General features: G+C 40.0%; 1 protein-coding gene across 1 annotated transcript in view; it reads right to left on the reverse strand.

Moving 5' to 3' along the window:
- Baz1b (bromodomain adjacent to zinc finger domain 1B) overlaps nucleotides 1-11,899 on the reverse strand; it is a 58,022-nt gene extending 46,123 nt beyond the window's left edge. The window contains exons 1-3 of the mRNA XM_019206730.2: nucleotides 11,821-11,899; nucleotides 9,024-9,153; nucleotides 6,637-6,781 (exon numbers count right to left, since the gene is read on the reverse strand). Of these exons, the coding sequence (XP_019062275.1) occupies nucleotides 6,637-6,781; nucleotides 9,024-9,153; nucleotides 11,821-11,899 (354 nt within the window). The remainder of the gene's footprint in view (nucleotides 1-6,636; nucleotides 6,782-9,023; nucleotides 9,154-11,820) is intronic.
- Nucleotides 11,900-20,148: the final 8,249 nt, after the last annotated feature.

Genomic DNA, 20,148 nt, shown 5'->3' on the forward strand with positions numbered 1-20,148 from the left:
ATTCTTATGCTTTTTTTGTTTTTTTTTTTGGTACTAGGGATTGAACTCAGGACCTTGCGCTTGTGAGGCAGGCACAGTGCCACTGAGCTAAATCCCCAGCCCTCCTCTTTAATTCTTCATAAAATTTATGTTTTATAATTTTTAGTGTTAGGGTTGTGCGCACTTGTCAGACCTCATTTCATATTTTCTGATGCTACTGTAAATGGAGTGACTTTTTAAACTTCAATTTCAATTGTTGTACATAGCTTTAGTGAGTACTTTGTTTTGTTTGTTTTGGAAGGGTGGTGGGGATTGAACCTTGGGCCTTGACACTGAGTCATACAACTAGTCTTTTTTTAAAAATTTGAGACAATGAGACCATATATTGAACCAGAATGAGTATTTTGCATGACCTGACTCCTTTGATAGTTACTGAGAATATTTTATGGCCTAAAATACAGTCTAGACTATCTTGAGCACATACTTGAAATGAATGGGTACACTTTTGTTAGATGGAATATCTTATAATGACAATTAGGTCAAGTTGTTGACACTGTTGTTCAAGTGTGTAATATTTGTGCTTTCTGCCAACTTCTATCAATTATTGAGAAGGGGAAGTGCTGAAATCTGTAACTATAAATTTAAGTTGTAAGGACTGGGTGGTACCTTGCCTGCCTTGCAAGTGCAAGGTCCTGAGTTTGATCCTCAGTACCAAATAAATAAATAAAAGTTGTCTATTTCTCTTTATAGTTCTATTCTCTTTTGAATTTCTATTAGATATATAAAGAGTACAGCTGGGAGTGATGGCGCATGCCTGTAATCCCAGCACTCAGGAGGCAGAGGCAAGAGGATCACTGTGAGTTCGAGACCAGCCTGGGCTACACAGTGAGTTCCAGGTCAGTTTCAACTACATAGTGAGACACTGTCTCAAACCGCCTCCCCAGCACTGGGGAGGCTGAGACAGGAGGATGGCCCACAAGTTCAAGGCAAGCCTGAAATACAGAGCAAGACTCTGTCTCAAAAAAAAAAAGAAAAGATCTTTACCTCTGTGTTTGTCTGAAATCTATTTTGTCTCATACTCATAATATATTTCAATTTTCTTTTGCTTATACTAGCACATTGTATCTTTTTCCATTCTCTTATTTTTACTCTATTTGTAACTTCCCTGTAGGCAGCATACCACTTCTTATACAATCTCTATATTTTAACTGAAACCTCCAGCACAACTTACATTTAATGTAATTACAGATAGGATTAGGTTTACTTGCTAATTGGTTTCATCAAAAGTATACTTCTTGGGGCCGGGGATTTAGCTAAGTGGCACCGCATCTACCTCGCAAGCACACAGTCCTGAGTTCAATCCTTGGTACAGCAAAAAAAAAGTATACTTCTTGGGCCAGGGATTTAGCTCAGCAGTTCGGTGGCCTGCCTTGCAAGCACAAGGACCCGAGTTCGATCTCTGGTACCAAAAAAAAAATATATGCACAAAGAGCCAGAGATGTAGTTCAGTGGTTCCACCACTTGGCGCAAGGTCCCGAGTTCGATCCACCGTACCAAAAAAAAATTGAGGGCTGGGAATTTAGCTCAGTAGTTCTGCTGCCTGCCTCACAAGCACAATGTCCCGAGTTCAATCCCAGGTACCAAAACAAACAAACAAACAAATGCACAAAGACTGCTGGGAATATAGCTCAGTAGTAGAGCACTTACCCAGCATACAAAAAGCCCTACATTTGCAAGGCCCTGGATTCAGATTCCCATAATCTTGCTCCCAAAAAAGGACAAAGATTTGAATTCTCAATGAAGAAAATATGAACAAATAGATCCCAACAAGCACAGAAGTAAATGTTCAATATTATGAGCATTTGGGGAAAAATATAATAAAACATTAAAAAAACACGAAAACAAAAAATACGAGGGCCAGGATTTAGCTCAGCAGTTCCGGCACCTGCAAGGCGTAAGGACCCAATTTCGATCCCCAGTACCAAAAAAATAAAAAACACGTGAGAGCTAAGCATGGTGAAATATGCTTTAATCCTAGTATTCTGGGATACTGAGGCAGGAGGATTCCAAGTTCAGGTCCACACGGGCAATTTAGTAATGGCCTGTCAAAATAAAACATAAAAAGGGCTGAAGCTGTAGCTCAGTGGGATAACCCTGGGCTCAATCCAAAGTACCTCCAAATCAAAAACAACCAACCACAAGATACAATTCAAATATCAAAATGTCAAAAAGTTTTTTAAAAGTCAAATTACAAAAGACTGGGACTAAGGATATAGCTCAGGGCCACTGTGTTCTCTCTTGCACAGATGATCTGCCCTCGCGCTGCAGAGTGTACTGATTTTCCTACTTTTACTTGGCCAAGGCTCTTTATGCAGAGCCTGTTTCTTTTCCTCCCTACCTTTACAGCTTTGCCATCCTTAAAAGAAAAAAAAAAGGAATATAGCTCAATTGGGAGAGTGCTGGCCTAGCATACCTGAGGCCCTCATTTAAATCTGCAATACTGCAAAAATAGAAAAGAGAAAAATAAAAACAACAGCCATTCACAGTGGCACATGCCTACAATCCCAGCTACACAGGAGGCAGAAGCAGGAGGGTTGTGAGGCAAGGAGACTGAAAGTTTTAAGCTAACATGGGCAACTTATCTAGATCCTGTCTCTAAATAAATAAATAAAATTTTTTCATTTAAAAAAAAATATTTTTTTTGTACCAGGGATTGAACTCAGGACCTTGCACTAGCCAGGCAGGCATGGTGCCACTGAGCTGCATCCTCAGCCCAAGAAAAAAATTTTGAATCAGACATGGTAGTGCCAATACCTATAAGCCCACTACTTGGGAGGCTAAGGCAGGAAGAGTGATTATCCCAAATACCACGATAGGAATGAAGGAATAAAAGGAGGGAAGAAAGGGAAGAAGGGAAGAAAAGGAAGGAAGGAAAGAAAGAAGAAACATAGCAAGTGTCCACACTGTGACAAGCTAGAACTTTCACGTATCTATCAATGATGGGAATATAATACGATATAGATTAACCTATACTGCTATGACCCAGTCATTCCACACCCAGGTATGCATCCAAGAGAAAAGAAGCTTACGTTCATACATAAACATGCATACAAATATTCACAGTGGTTTTGTTAGCCAAAAATCACCCAAATACCTATCAAATGTGTAAATGGTAAACAAATTATAGTATACACATACAAAGAAATACTACTTAACGATGAAAAGAAATGAACTTTGAAAATGGCTAAAGGGGAAGAGGGAAGAAGAGGGGAAATGAAATAAGGGAAAAGAAAAAATATCAAAAACGAAAAAATGGAAACAAAATTCTTTCTAAATAGGGAAGGGTGAAGGGGGTGAAGGGAGAGCAGGGGTATGGGGAAAAAATAAGAACCAAGATATATCATGTAAAGGTACAAGATCCCAATGAAGAATGTAACTGTACTGTTTGCTTTAAATGTACCAATAAACTTAACAGAGCGGGGAGAACTTTGATACCAGTAACAGCAGGGATGCCCTTTAAAATAATTATTCAGAATGAAAGCAGCCAGACCAAGAAAAAATACGCTATGTATTCTTCACACAAAACTCTACAGAGAATGCAAACTATAGTGATCTAGCAAATCGGCACAGGGGAAGGAGAAAGAGAGAAGAGATTACTAAACATAAGTAGTATGTCAGTGTTGTGTTCACTACCTTGACTGATAAGTTTCACAGATATATATCAAAAGTCATCACCCAGGAGAAGGCACACAACTATAATCCCAGTACTTAGGAGGCCGAAGCAGGAGGGTTGAGAGTTGAGAGTTAAAAACCAGCCTGAGCTATACAGGACATTGAAGGCCAGCCTATCCACACAGGGAGAGCCCATCTCAAATAACAAAACAATATTTATTATGGTCTTGCTATTACCCTTGTTGGTCTAAAATTCCTAGGTTCATAATCCTCCTGCCTCAGCACCTCAAGCAGTTGGGACTTCAGCATGTAATAACTCAACCACTTTGTACATATTAATGGCATGCAATTTATGTTGTATCAAGCATAAAAATAGCAAACAAAACTATTTTTTAAAAATCAGCTGTCCTAAAATGGGCATGATGGCACATCCTGTAATCCCAGCACTCAGGAGGCTGAGGCAGAAGGATCATTGTGAGTTTGAGATCAGCCTGGGTTACAAAGTGAGTTCCAGGCCTGTCTCAACTATGTAGTGAGACCCTGCCTCAAAAAACAAAAAACAAAAAACAAAAAAAAAACCAGCTGTCCTAAATCTCTGCAGCTAAACCCTGCAGTTCTGAGGTAGTAAACTAACATTCAAAATGTCTTGCCACAGGTTTCACTGATAAAATTAACAAAACTGCCAGGGATTTAGCTCAGTGGTTCTGCCGCCTGCCTTGCAAGTGCAAGGACCTGAGTTCGATCCCTGGTTGAAAAAAAAAAAAGTAACAAAACTGAATCTAAACCCAGATCCTCTCATGTGAAGTCCCATTGTAACACCAAATGGACTGGTGGTCTACTGATTTTAAACTTTTAGAATGTACAATAATTCTCACTGGATTTGAATGTACTAGATTATTAACTAGGAATCATCCTTTCTTTTCTTTTCTCTTCTGAGTATTGGAGATTGCACCCAGGACCTCCACATTCAGTTGTATCCCAGTCCTTTTTTATTTTGACAGGGTCTCAGTAAGTTGCCCAGGCTGTGCTCAAACTTCTGTTCTTCCTGCCTGAGCCTCCCAGTGCTGGGATTATAGGTGTACACCCTGACAACCAGTTTGGGAGTCATCTGTGAGAGCTCTTTTGCTTACTTAGCCTTCTCTTTCAACTATTTTGATCTTTCCATTTCCAAGATCAATCTTCAACCCATCCACTCTTCTTAAACACCCCAGCCACCACCCTCAGCAGATCTCATCTGGACCCCGGTATTAGCTTCAGCCTCTTCAAATCCACTCACCTGCCTACTCCAACAACTTTTTCCACACTGTAGCCAAAGTAGACTTTTTTTCTTCTCTTGGTTCTGGGGACTGAACTTAGGACCTTGCTCTTGCCAGGCAGGCACGGCACTGCTGAGCTACATCCCCAGTGCCAAAACAGGCTCAGAAACAAGTATCTGATTTTTTTAATCACCCATTTAAAACCCTGCAAAGAGTCTGGGATGTAGCTGTGTGGTAGAGCTCCTGCCTAGCATGCCCAGGACTCTGGGCTCTGTCTCCACTAAGGGGTGGAGGTTTCTCCAATGCTCGGAGCTAAAGTCATGACATACTTTTTGAGCCCTGTACAAGATTTACCTCTCAGGCACAGTACTGCACACCTGCTGTTCAGCACAGGAAGACTATGAAGGTTGAAGGTATATGTCCTAAACTTTTTAAATAAAAATCGTTCAGCAGAATGCACCCAGAGGAAATCCTCATGTTTATATCCAAGATAGTACTGAAAGATAAGGCAGGAAGATTTCAGTTCCAGGCTAGCCTAGGATACATGGTGAAACCCTGTCTCAAAAAATAAAAATAAGAGGCTGGGGATTTAGCTCAGTGGTGCTGTCAACCTGCCTCACAAATGCAAGGTCCCGAGTTCAATGCCCAGAAACAAACAAACAAACAAACAAATAAATAAATAAATATGAGAAAAACAAAACCCTAATAGTTCCAGACATTACAAATAAAAAAGTAGTTACAAGATATAGGGAGTCAGAGTAAATTGGTAAAATAATAAGGAAAGAATAAAAGCTTTCAAAGTAAAAGACACAGGGCTCAGTGGTTCCAGTGCCTGCCTCACAAACACAAGGTACCAAGTTCAATCACTGTGTACCCCTCCACAAAAATAAACTAAAGTAAAAGACAGAGTTTGAATACTGGTCTCATAGTTTACTGGCTGCTATACTACAAGCTGCTGTTGAGCTGGCCACCTAAGCCATTTCCCTCCCTCTTCCTGTCAGCCTGCAGCATACTTTCTCAGCTCACAGCCAAGGGTAAGGCAAGATCTAGCCAACTACATGTAAAGATAAACATGTGAAGATAAAAGGTACACTTTATCTTTTACACTTCTGGAAAGATTTCCCTGTCCTGCTTTATAAAGCATCCCTTACTGTGCATACAGCCATAATTTCACAACCAACAAAGCTCAACTCAGCATACTGAGAAGAGCAGAACAGAAAGACTGCTTTAGTGTTACATATCACTCTCATAATAGTTATCTTGGAAAATTAAAAAATATATGTGGAAAGAGAAAAAAACTCAAGTAATTATAAAGATTTAATGTATCTAAAAGTCTCTTAAAGTATGAAAAAAATTACAAAACCAAAAAGAAATTCAATATAATAGAATCATCAAAAAGTTTTTTTGTTTGTTTGTTTGTTTGTTTTTTTGGTGCTGAGGATTGAACTCAGGACCTTTCAATTGTAAGGCAGCCGTGGTGCCACTGAGCTAAATCCTCAGCCCCATCAAAAAGATTTTAAGAAGTACTGATACATAAGATAGCAATAATAACAATACTAAATAGTCCCATTAATCAATATGACTAAAAAAGTTAACCCTTGTAATGCTGGATATTAAGTAAAGCTTCATATGTAACACAACTTTACACATACAGAAATGTGTTCTGTAATCTATGTTGGAAGGTTCAATTCTGACTGAATCAAACCACAGGAAAAAAACAGGCACTTACCTCAAAATCACACTCTTCCCCCACAGCATATTTGGTCATGATTTCCAACCAGGCCGTATCTACTAACTTCTCTAGTGATGCTGTGTTATGGTGAACCATTTCCAGGACAAGTTTCTCATACCAAGCAGGGAACTCCTCCTTCAAACTAAATAAATATGTTATTAGTTACCAAGAAAACACAGAAAAACCTATTCATAGATTTAAGGTCAATTCAAACTATTTTAAAAACTTATCGTCTTGGGGCTGGGGATGTAGCTCAGTGGTTCCACTGCCTGCCTCACAAGCACAAGGTCCCGAGTTCGATCCCTGGTACCAAAAAAAACAAAAAACTCATCCTCTTAAGAGTAGTTTTAGGGCCACAGAGGAAAAAAACAAAAAAATCCACATTCCTCTAGCAAACGTGGGTGGGGGGGCCACACGCTAGTATGGTTACAAAGATTACAAATGATATGGTGGTGCGTGCCTGTAAGGCCATCTACTTGGGGAATGAGGCAAGAAGATTGTAAACTCGAGGCTATTCTGGACAACTAAGTGACAGCCTGTCTGAAAATATTTTAAAACCTGGGGCTGTAGCTCAGTGACAAAGTGCCCTGGTTTCCATCACTAATACCAAAAACAAAACAAATCAAAACCACACAGTTTATAGGGAAAACAAAGACTTACGGGGATTTTTGGTTTGTTTTTGTTTTCTGAAGCAGGGTCTTGCTCTGTAATTCAGGCTGGCCTTGAACTCACTACGTATGTAGCCCAGGCTGGCCTCGAATTCATGGCAATGCCCCCCCCACCGGGATTATAGACATGTGCCACCAAACATGGCTAAGAACTTTTAAAGAGGTTTTGTCACCAGGAGCAGTGCCACGCCTCTGTAATCCCAGCACTCCTTGAACCTGAGGTTTGAGGCCAGCCTGGGCTACATTGTGAGACTTTGTCTCAAAAACAAAATTAAGTAGCTTTGTCAGGGCTAGAGATGTAACTCAGTGGTAGAGCACTTGATTGACAAGTATGCATGATGCTGTACATTTCACCTTTAGCAATAAAATATAAAGTAGCTGCCTTCTCAGATTCATCTATCTAGGTTAATTTCCTCACTCACAAATAAGAACAAAAGGCATTATCACTAGCAAGGTTGAACATTTTCCCACTAAATTACTTTTGCAGTGGACTTCCTTTCAATCATCTTTGGTGAGGAAGACATTAACTTAATTACATGTGTTATACTTCGTATGCATTTACTTCTTTTTCTTTTTGGAGACAGGGTCTTGCCATATAGTTCAGGCTGCCCTTGAACTCCTGGCAACTTGTCTGCCTCAGCCTACTGAGTGCTGGGATTACAGGCATCCAACACAATGCCTGGCTAAGTAATTTAGTTCTTACAATGCCTTGTGAGGTATCTACACATTTCATTTTACAGATAAGGAAAATAAATGAGGAAAAGTTAACATGCTGGGGCCATGATCTGAATCTGAATATCAAAGCCCTTACAAATTAAAACAATGATACTTCCACTGATTAAACCAGCAATTTTTGTTTGTTTCTGTAGTATTGGAAATTGAACTCAAGGCCTTCACACTGAGCTAGCTACATCCCCAGCCCTTTTTTTTTTTCATTTGGACAAAGGGTCTCACTGAATTACCACACCTGGGTTCTCACTTGTAATCCTCCTGCCTCAGCCTACCAGACTGCTGAGATTACAGGCATATACCACCATGCCTGTGGCTCAAACAAGATTTGTAATATCTAATTCAACCTCCTCAGTTAGATAAACTGTCTTTTTTTTTTTGGTCCTTATTTTTTAAATATTTTCTAAAATTTCCACAAAACGAAAACTTTTTCTTCTGGCTGCTTCCGTATCACTTCTAGATCACAGCAGCTCCTCTGGTTAGAAATCTATTTCCAAAGTACTCACAAAGCAAAAGTCCAAGCATCTGCCTGCCAAGCACAAGTCCCTGAGTTTAATTTCCAGTACCAAAAAAAAAAAACAAAAACAGCAAGAGCACTCAAAGACCTGGCAAAAACAGTACCTAGAATGTATACACATAAATATATTCCACACACTTCGCTATGAGCAAAATGCTACTAAGCAAAGGCACCCAGACATACAACAATATTAACAAAATGTATTTCAACTTGTGCCCCCTAAATTTAAATACATGCTGGGTGTGCTAGAGCACACCTGTGATCCCAGCACTCAGAAGGCTGAGGTAGGAGGATTGCCCATGAGTTCAAGACCAGACTGGGCTACACGTGAGTTCAAGGCCAGCCTGAATTACATAGCATGATCCTGTCTCAAAGCAAAAACAAATATAAATACAAATACTACATTAGGGTCAATACCTGCCCCTTCCAGGGTGAAGACAGTGTCAGCAGGCAATGCATCTGTTACTTACAGTTCAGCAACTTCCTGTTCTTCCTCCCAGGCTTCCTTGTGCGTTAGCTGACTACTTCCAGTACTCTTACACGTCCAAATGCGTTCACTGTACCTTTCCAAGCGGGCTTCATACTCTCTGTTGGCAGTGGCTCAGGAAAACAATACTAACCAACATAGACAACCAATACATTCTCATACTTCTCTATTGAAAAAAATCTACAGTATCTTTTTTGTTTGTTTTTTTGAGACAGGGTTTCACTTTGTAGTGCAGGTTGGCCTTGATCTCTGTAGCCTAGGCTGGGGGTCCGAACTCATGGTAATCCTACTGCCTCAGCCTCCTTAGTGTGGGTGCACCACACCTAGCTTATAGCATCCTTCTCGTAACATACGGCACAGAATCATAAAATGGCTAAGTGTGAGGGTACATGCTTATAATCCCAGCACTCTAGGAGGCTGAGACAGATCACATGTATTTGAGCCCAGCCTAGGCAATTTAGTGAGACCTCATCTCAAAAAATTTAAGAGATAAGAGATGTAGCTCAGTGAGAAGGCCCTAGGTTCAATCTCTGGAACAACAACAACAACAACAACAAAAAAAAATCAAGGTACCAGGTTTTCAAGTGATAAATTTAAGGCAAAATTAAGACTAAAGTATGGTTAAAATGGTCTGTCATGTTTAACAAATATTAGTGAGTACACATGTGATTTCCTCAACTTACCGAAGTTTCATTTCACAAGACTCAGAAAGTAATACAAATTTTTAAGAAGTTGGACATGGTGATGGCACACCTGTAATCTCAGCACTAAGGAGACTGAAACAGGATTCCCTCAAAAATCAAAGTTAGCCTGGGCTATATCGTGAGCTCATCAGAACTACATAGTGAGGCCCAGTCTCAAAAAAAATAATAAATAAAATAAAACATAAATTTAGGTAAATGTAACTATTAACACAATTTAGATGGTCAGCAAGTTTCAGTCTCATATTTAATTTGTAATAATCTTGTACATATACTAATGACCTATTTACCAATATAGCCTTTTATTCAACACTTGTTGCTTTCTAGGGTTTAAAGTAAATTCCAGGGCTGGATGTAGTTCAGTACGTTTGATGCCTTGGGTTGAATTTCCGGCACTACAAAAATGAAATCCCAAGCCAGGCGTGGTAGGTGCATGCCTGTAATCCTAGCATACAGGAGACCGAGGCACGAGGATCACTGTGAGTTCAAGACCAGCCTGGGCTACATAGTGAGTTCCAGGTCAGTCTCAACTATGTAGTGAGACCCTGTCTTAAAAAAAAAAAAGAAATCCTAAAAAGCCCTAAAAATACTTTTCATATAGTATTTATCCAGTCTTTGTCTCTGTTAATACTTCATTCACAAGATCATTTATTAGCTGTGGTTCAATGAGTCTCGGGAGGGAATTTTTTAAATAAAGAAAACAAACAGCATGCAAGTTAGTGCCACATACATACAGGGCAACTTTCCATACCATCCCAACTGGAACTCACTATCAGTCAGCCACACTCAAATTCAAATTTGAGTAACTAATTTACTTTCATACAGATCAACAGATGCTAAGCAAGAAAACAAACTGACAGTACAACTAGAGGGTTAGCTGCCAATCCCTATACTTTCCAAGTGACACATATTATACTTGTTGAAATCAAAAGTATTTGAACAGCTCCTTCTGTAGTATTATCTTCCAAATAACAAGTATTCATTTTTTCTATTTTGTGTTGTTTTGCAGTACTGGAGACTTAACCCAAAGCTTTTAACCTGAGCTATTTCCACGCCCTTTCATTTTTATTTTTGAGATAGGATCTCACCAAATTTCCTAGGGTGGGCTTGAACTTGCAATGCTCTTGCCTCAATGTACCACCACATTCAATACAAGTGTTCATTTTTAATATATGGGGAATCTTAAATTTTCTAGGTTAACGATCAGTGAAAAGGCACAAAATAAGGACAAATCTATGTGTAATCCAAAATAACAATTTTAGCCATAATAAGCACTTTCACTCACTGTAGATATTTCTCTGGATCTGCCAAAATCTAAGTGATTAAAAAACAAAGTACTGTAGCAGTAAAAACTAAGTGTCAGAAAATAGAATCACCGAGAATTTATAAACACCAAGTCCCATGATGGTACACACCTGTGATCCCAGCACTCGGGAGCCTGAGCGTCAAAGATCCCAAGTTTGAAGCCAACCTGGTATACACAGCAAATTCAGGATAGACCCTAACTCAAAAACAATCCAAAGCTGGGCTGAGGATTTAGCTCAGTGGCACCACACCTGCCTCACAAGCGCAAGGTCCTGAGTTTGAGCCCTGATACCAAAGAAAGAAAAAAGAAATAAAATCCAAAACCAACACAGGTGTGGCAGCATCCACCTGTAATCAACTGTTTTAAAAAATTTACTGTGTCATCAGGGAAAATGTGAAAGTATATAAACAAACATGCCCTAAAAAGAGAATTTTTTTTTTTGGGGGGGGAAGAGTCTCAACATACACTCAGGCTGGGCTTGAGCTCACTAAGTAGCCCAGGCTGGCCTCAAACACCAGGTAATTCTCCTGCCTCAGCCTCCTGAGTACAGGGATTATAGATGTGCGCTACCACGCCTGCCTTTATTTACTTTTCAAAGTAGGAATACATGCCCAATTCACTCTCCACGGATCTAGACCCATGTGGCAAGCAAGAGTGAGACCCTGCCTGCCTCAATGATATCTTGGGTCCGACACCTTAGCTAGGCCCCTATCGTGCCTTTCTCCTGCTCTCCTGCCTCCCTCCTAACCAGTAACACCTATTCCCAACCTCACTGAATGGCCCTGTGTCCAAGTCAGAAACTGCAGAAATCATCTTCATCTTCTCAGTCCCAAACTGCAACGAATGATACATTTCTCAATTTACCGCAAGAATGTGATCACTATGTACTGTAAACACATATCAATAAAGATAAAAACGTTAGGGCTGAGGGTTTAGCTCAGTGATGCTGCCGCCTGCCTCGCAAGTGCAAGGACCCGAGTTCAATCCCTGGTACCCCCCACCAAAAAAGATAAAAACATTAAAAACAACTACCGTAGTATATTTCCTAATTCAATCCTTCCTATCCAGGAAGAGCCATTATCTAAACCAATTCTTACCCAGCCATACATATTAAAACAATGTAATCAGCTTCTCTTATAATATTCTTCTCTGGTCCTTTGTGCTTCTCACCCTACACGCTGTTTTCACTTAAAAAGAAAAAAAAAATCTGGGGAGGTACTGAAGACTGAACGTTGGACCTTTGCCCTGAATTACATCTCCAGCCCATTTTTTATTCTGAGACAGTTTTTCACTAAAATGCCCAAACTGGGCTCAAACTTGGAATCTCCCTGCCTCAGCCTCCCAGAGTTTAGGGATTAGAGATGTATGCCACACTAAACTGGCTTTGGAATTCCTGTTTTTTTAATACTCAGGATTGAATTTTGGACCTTCCCACCAAATTATATCTTTAGCCCCACCCCGCCTTTTTGAGATAGGATCTCTTGTAGCCAGGCTGGCCTTGAATTCAGTGATTCTCCTGCCTCAGCCTTCCCAGTGCTGGGATCACAAGTATGCACCACCATGCCTGACTCCCAATCCATTATTAATTCTCTCAAACCCACCTCATTTATCTCCAAAATCCATCTACTGTACTTCTCTACCCTGAGACTGTACTTCTCTACCCTGAGCGAGTAAATTTACTCAGACACCACATTTATCTATTGGCCAGATTATTTCAGCGGCCATTTCACTACTCCAATGGCTGAGGATACATTCTCAACACAGCAGCCACAGGGATTTTTCTAGTTTGCTTCTTTTCTATTCAAAATTTTCAACAACTTCCACTAAGCTGAAGGCCAAGACCATACATCTCAGCCTGCTTCATAAGTACTTGTTTCATGCAGCTCTTTTCTGTTTCTTTCTCCATTACAATAACCTTACCCCAAACCCATTCCTTCATTCCAGGAATATGAAAGGCTGATGTATTTTCATTTTGGTTTTTGTTTTTGCAGTAATGGGGATTGAAACCAGGACCTTCATACTGACTTAGGTCCTCAGCATTCCCTGACACACAAGGTCTCACTAAATTGATAAACTGCCTGGGTGGGCTCAAACTTGCAATCCTCCTGCCTGGGAGTGTTGGGATTATAGGCATATGCCACCATGCCTGGCTTCCTCAATTTCTATCAAGAACCTTCAAACTTGGTAGGCCAAGACAGGAGGATCATTTGGGTTCATAAATCTGAGAACAAACCTGGTCAGCACAGTGACAACACATCCAAAAAAAAAAAAAGAACCTTCAACCGCACACTAACTCCTCACAGCTCTGGCACAAATACATAGTTCTATTATCTAACTAAACATCCTTTAGATCTCAAAAATAACTTCCTCTTGGAAACACCCATCTCCTGGATCCTTCAAATAGGTGGATCAATGTTCCAATGATTCATACCCTTTCCACAGATTTTATACACTGACCCACTGTGATGTGGACTGTAAAGAGGAACGTACACCCTTCACCCCACTGGTGTTGCTCAGTATTTTAATGTTCCAATAAAATCATGATGGGGTTGGCCAAACAAGTGGACCAACAGATGTGATATGTGCCACTTCTGGGCAGATTTTAAAAGCCAGTATATTGCCCTCCAGCTCTTTATCACTAGAAAGGCATACCACACAGTGAGTGCACCTTCAGCCTAGGTCTTAGAATAAGAAAAAAAATCTGTTTTGCCATTTTTGTTTTTTTGGTGTGGTACTGGGGACTGAACCCAGAACCTTTGCATTGAGCTACATTCTCAACCTTTTCCATTATTTTTATTTTGAAGCACACCCAGCTTCACTTTTCCTTATTATTTTTTTTCACTTTTTCTTTTTAAAAAATGTGGCCAGTAGCCAGGCTTTGCAGGGAACACCTACAATCCCAGCAGGATCACAGGGTCATAATCAGTCTAGGTAACTTAGCAACTTAATGAAATCCTGTCTCAAAATATAAAGAGCTGAGGCTCAATATGAGATTAGGCTCAGTGTCCAATATTGCTAGCTAAATAAATAAATAAATAAATCAAATGGCCAGAGACCACCCAAAGCAACTTAGCAAGACCTCATCACAAGTGAAGGACTGGGCATGCAGCTCAGAATGAAGGCCTTGGGTTCAATCCCAAGTACTGCAAAGGAGAAAAGAAATTTTATACTGCACATGGCTTATAATTTTATTGTACAGCACTATAAACTTGAGGTATACAACTCAAAACAAATATCCTCTGACAACATTAACACAAAAATTTTAACTGGCTAATCAAATTCATTTATTTCTAAAGTCTAAATTGAACCCCTAATGCCCCTCACAATGGGTATTTTGGGTTTATTTACTGTTCTCATTATTTTGACTTATTTTAAAAAAGGGCCAGGGGTTTCATTTAGCTCAGTGGTTCTACTGCTTCACAAGAGCAAGGTCACGAGTTTGATCCCTGGTATCAAAAAAACAAAAAAGTGGATGGGCATGATGGTGCCACCTGTAGTCCCAGCATCTGGGAAGCTGAGGCAGGAGGATCACAAGTTCAAAGCCAGCCTGGACAACACAGTGAGTCCAACGTCAACCTGAACTACATAGTAAGACCCTCTAAAAAAAAAAGAAGAAGAAAGCAAAATGAAAAAGAAACAAAGCCCATCAGAAAGATACTGAGAAAGATACTGAGTCAGCTGATTCTAAATCCTATTTCAGATTTTAGGTTACCAAAATAAGTCAGTCACTCACAAATAACCACTCAGAGCAAAGGCCAATTGAAGTTTTTATGTTCCACCAACTGTAGCACATATAATTACAGACAAATGTCAAAGCAATTCTCCAAAGGTTGTGTAAGCTATAAACGTTAAGATATTTTCAAATTCTAGACTATCTCATTATGCATCTACTTTTTCAGGACTTCAAGATCTACCTACTTTCTTACTACAATAGGCCGCTGCTTCATTCACTTTAGCCTTGTAAGGACTGTTTCCTCCAAAAGCACCTGATGGCCTGAACAGAAGAGGCCCCAAAAAAGTATGGAGGTTAAAAAAGCATGCTGGATGTGGTGGCACACACCTGTCATCCCAGAATTCAGGAGGCTGAGGCAGGAGGATCACTTTGAGTTAGAGGCCAGCCTGAACTATACAAAGGGATATATCCTGCCTCAAAAAGGGGGGAGGGTTAACTGTGATCCTAAGAGTTCTAGTGAGAAAATGACAAATAAAACAAATTAAAATTTACTTTTTAAGCAGAGAGTGGTGGCACGCACCTGCAATCCCAGAACTAAGGAGGCTGAGGTAGGAGGATCACCGCAAATTTAAAGCCAGTTTGGGATACACAGTGAGTTCAAGGGAAGCCTGAAGTATACCTTGAGACTGTCTAAAAATGAAAATAAATAAATAAATAAATTTAATCTTTATCCCAGTTTTTTCTCTATGGCTCAGATTGCCAGGAAGTTTAAAACAACGCTAAAAAATTGGGTGTGGCAGCACATGCTTATAATCCCAGAAATGAGGCTGACTCAGGAGGATTCCTGGGAGTTCAAATTCAAAGCCAGACTAAACTACAGTGAGGTCCTATCTCAAAAAACCAAAATAAATAAACAGATAAATAAAATTTTTAAAAACCTAATCCAGAGCTGGGTTATTTACCTCAGTGGTGCTGCCACCTGCCTCACAAGCACAAGGTCCTGAGTTCAATCCCCGGTACAAAACACACAAAAAAATAAAAATAAAAAAAACCCTAATCTGATATATGTATAATATATAAAATAAACCTAAGAGCTCAGTATTTTAGAATACTGCACAATAAAATTCTGTCTTAGCCAGGCATGGTGGCATACAACTTTTAAAATCCCAGAACTTTGGGAGGCTAAAGCAGGAGGAGGACAAGCTTAAGTCCCATCTGGAAAACTTAGCAACCTAGCAAGTTCAGTCTCAAAATTTTTAAAAACTGAGAAAAGACTGGGAATGTAGGTTAGTATGAAAGTCATAACTTCAATTCCCAAAACTGCTAAATAAATTAATTATAATTAATTTGTGTCTTGCAACTGCAATTTAACTCCACGTACAGTTATCCAATTCTTAAAACCTGCTCTGTGTCACTCTGCTGGGAGCCATTTTAACTGTAAGAATCAGTCCATCATACTATCTAAAAGTTCTCATATAACCCACAAAGTTATTTCTAAACTTTAGAAACTATGACATGTGAAGCAACCAATAAAAATAGTACAGTATGTAACAGACTATTGTAGCTTCAGTTTTTGCTTAAAACCCATCTTGCTCCAGCACTAAGGAAGGTGAGGCAAAACTGAGTTTACAGGCCAATCAGGGCTACAGACAGACCCTGCCTCAAAACCAGAAATCACACTGGGCACGGTGGCACACACCAGTAATCCCAGCAGTTAGGAGGCTGAGGCAGGAATGTGAGGCCAGCCTGGGCTACAAAGATAAGTCAAGGTTGGCCTGAACTACATAGCGAGACCCTATCCCAAAAAAATAAAAGAAAAGGGCCAGGGATGTAGCTCACTGGCATAGTGCCTGCCTGGCAAGCGCAAGGTCCCAGTACCAAAAAACCATAAACAACAAAAATCTAACAACTTCAGACACAGCCAGTGTACTTATTACCCCATCACTGTCTAATAATCACTTCAAAAGTGGCTAACAAGAGCCAGGCATGGGCGCACACCTGTAATCCCAGCTCTCAGGAGGCTGAGGCAGGAGGATTGCTGTGAGTTTGAGACCAGCATGGGGGCTACATAGTGAATTCCACATCTGTCTCAACTACATAGTGAGACCCTGTCTCAAAAAACCAAAAAGTGGCTATTAAAAGTTAATATTCAAGATTTAGCTCAGTGGCACCATACCTGCCTCACAAGCGCAAGGTCCTCAGTTCAATCCCTGGTACAAGGGGGGTGAGGTGGGGTCTGTGCTGCTGACCACAAAAAGTTAATGTTCTAAGACACGAGGGAGAAAGGGACAAGAAAAGTGAAAATGGAAAAAATGGAAACAAAGCTTTTGTACATAGGGAGGGGAGGTGGCTTGAGAAGAGAAAGGGGTAAAATAAAATTTATTTTTAAAAAGTTAATGTTCTTAGGCCAGCCTTCACTATAAAGCAAGACCTTGTCTCAAAAAAGAAAACCAAGAACAGGAATTTAGCTTAGCGGTATCGCCTCCTACCTCTAAGCACAAAGTCTTGACTTCATTCCCCAGTACCAAAACAAAACAAAAAAAAGTTAATATTCTTCAACTAAGATCCAGTGTCTTACCTGTGGTACTTACTACCTGTGGTACCACACTAGAAGCAACGTACCATACATTATAACTATAATACAATAGTCAACAATATGTAACACCCAGTTATTAGATGTGATTATTCAGAACTTCCAGTGAAGTTTAATAAAGATATACACGTATTTTCAAGAACATACCAGTTCAGTCTTAAATCGATAAAATAGCATATAAATCTGCTAGCATATACATGCAATTAAAAGGTATTAAATCTTATTAAAATATAATCATAAATATAAATTCACAAGCGGGACTAAATATATTACAGATGCAGCTGTTAGCCAACCATTATTTATTCTCCTCTATGAAACCACTAATAGTCTAATAAATACGCCAACCTGCCAACCTACAGTAGTCCAGCAGCTTAAAAACCATCCTCAAAGCACTAGCTTTCTTTTGTAGAAATTCCCGAGTGCAATTTCACCTTAATATATAACACTTTTAAAGAACTATTTTAAAAGTTCTAAACACTGCTATGGGAAATAAAAAAATGAAGTTTATTAAATTACACACCACTGAAAATATTTCAGATTATCAGTTTGCAACTGTCATTTTAAGAAAAATTCTTCATATATATTTCAATGATTTCACTAAATTACATGAAAAGCCTGAGTTGTCAGTCTCATAGCTCAGTGTCTGCTACAGATTTGGAATTCATCTCTTCTCTATGGTGTGTTTCTTATACTCCAATGTTTCGTAGGAGACTTGAAAAATTAAATTTTTTTAAATTTCTAAACTCTTAATACTACTGTGAGTGACCATCAACAACTAAAAGAACAAATGATACGAAAAGGCTGCCAGATTCCCACATGTAAAAAGAAAATTTAGTCTAGGCCAGCATTCAATATGTAGTCTAGGCTGGCCTCAATTTCAGGATCTTCCTGCCTCAGCCTCCCAAGTACTGTGATTAAAGGCTGAGTCACCATGCCCAGCCCCGCACCGCACAAGTAAATTTTTATTCCACTGTTTTGGAATATTAAAAAAAAAAAAAAAGATTAACTTTTCAAAATGTTTTGTTTTGGTTTGGTACCGGGAACTGAACTTGGGTCCTTCAGCTTGCAAGTCAGGCTGAGCTAATCCCTGGCCCTCACGTTAACTTTAAAATAGTGCTATATTTAACAAAGATAAATAATTCTTATATCACCAATTAAATTGCTTACCCCCTTTTTCAGGGGATTTAACCCAGGACTTGTGCATTTAACTAAATCCCCCAGCTTTTTGTTTTACTTTAAGTCTCACCAAGTCACTAAACTACCCTGAATGGGGGTCGGGGATTTAGCTCAGTGGTTCCACCGCCTGCCTCTCAAGCGCAAGGATCCGAGTTCGATCCCTGGTACCAAAACAATAAAAAATAAAATAAAATAAACTACCCAGAATGGGCTCAATTTTGCCTTCTTCCTCCCAGAGTGCTGGAATACCACACCTGGCCAATTACATTTTATACCATGAACAGACACAAAGTGGACTAATTACAAGTGGGAGGGGCTGAAGATATAGCTCTGGGGCAGAGCTCATGGCTGTTGAGGTCCTAGATTTGACCCCCAAAACTCCACTTCTTACTCTCAATTTACTTACAGAGATGAGGTAGGAAGCGCACTGGGCTGTATATAATCCTGACTCATCAAACTGTACAACAAGCCAACTTCCCAGGCCCACTTGGCAAACAAGGCAGGCAGACTAGATCACCTCCATTTCAGACCCAAGATGCTGTAGATATACGTAATTTGTTTTTGTTTGTTTGTTTTGTGGTTTTTTGAAACAGGGTCTTGCTATATAGAGTTGAGGCTGGCCTCCAACTTGCAGTGATTCTCGTCTCAGCCTCAAACTGCTGGGATTACAGGCATTTGCCACCATGTCCAGTGCTAACATACACTGTCAAGACAATTCCTGTATAACACACTCATTTTCTAAGCCTCTTTGTGTGCAAACACCTAGCTGTACTCAAAAATGAGAGTATCACATTAAAGCAAAGATTAAAGAAAAATGAAATAGCTCACCTGGACAAGTCTTCCCATACAGAAGCAAACAGAAAATATTAAATCTCATCTTTCCTAAGGGCAAAGGGTTGCTAAAACTAGCAATACATCAAGATTGATGCTGAAATCTACCTCTTTTTACACATCAGCCTTTTGTGGCATCTGCAACAAAAATGAGTAAGTCATACAACTTATAAATGAAACATTACTGCTTGTATATGCTTGTGCAAGAAATGTTGGTTATCAGGACAACAGCTTCCTATTTAAAATATCAGCTAAATGCCCCCCAAAAAAAAACACATAAAAACTGTAAGTACATCTTGGTTGTTTTCATTTTTCAAAAAATCCTTCTAAACCTTCAACATTCCATATCTGCATGCCCAAGAAGAGAGCATCAGCTCCGGTCCTCCAAAGCAGCTTTCCTCCCTTCCTTTCCTACGTCTGGAAATTCGTTTTTCAGATGATCTCCCAGTCATGTCAGTCCATCCCTGGCCTAAAATCCACTCGGGAGGAGAAAACACCACTGCCCCTCGCAGAGATCTGAGACACGCAATCGAGACTCGCACAAGCCGGATCACGAGGCCGCGCGGGTACAATTTCAAAAACTTAAGTCGACGGTTTCATTTAAATTTTTTTTAAAAGAAAAAAAAAAAACGCAAAGGAAAAGCCTGCTTTCTCCCCGGTACTCCCCGGGGGCCTGACGCCAAGTCAGGGAGCAGAGAGGTGCGCTCGTCGTCGCCAAGGCAGGGGACAAAGTGCGGGGCTGCAGAAGGATGGAGGCGCGCGGCTCGGGGCGTCTCGAGCGGGCCCGGCTCAGTCCCAATCCGGACTCCGGGCGAGCGGGTCACTCGG

This window comes from Fukomys damarensis, unplaced genomic scaffold (assembly GCF_012274545.1).
Source record: "Fukomys damarensis isolate Sample0158 unplaced genomic scaffold, DMR_v1.0_HiC HiC_scaffold_17, whole genome shotgun sequence".
NCBI lineage: Eukaryota > Metazoa > Chordata > Mammalia > Rodentia > Bathyergidae > Fukomys > Fukomys damarensis.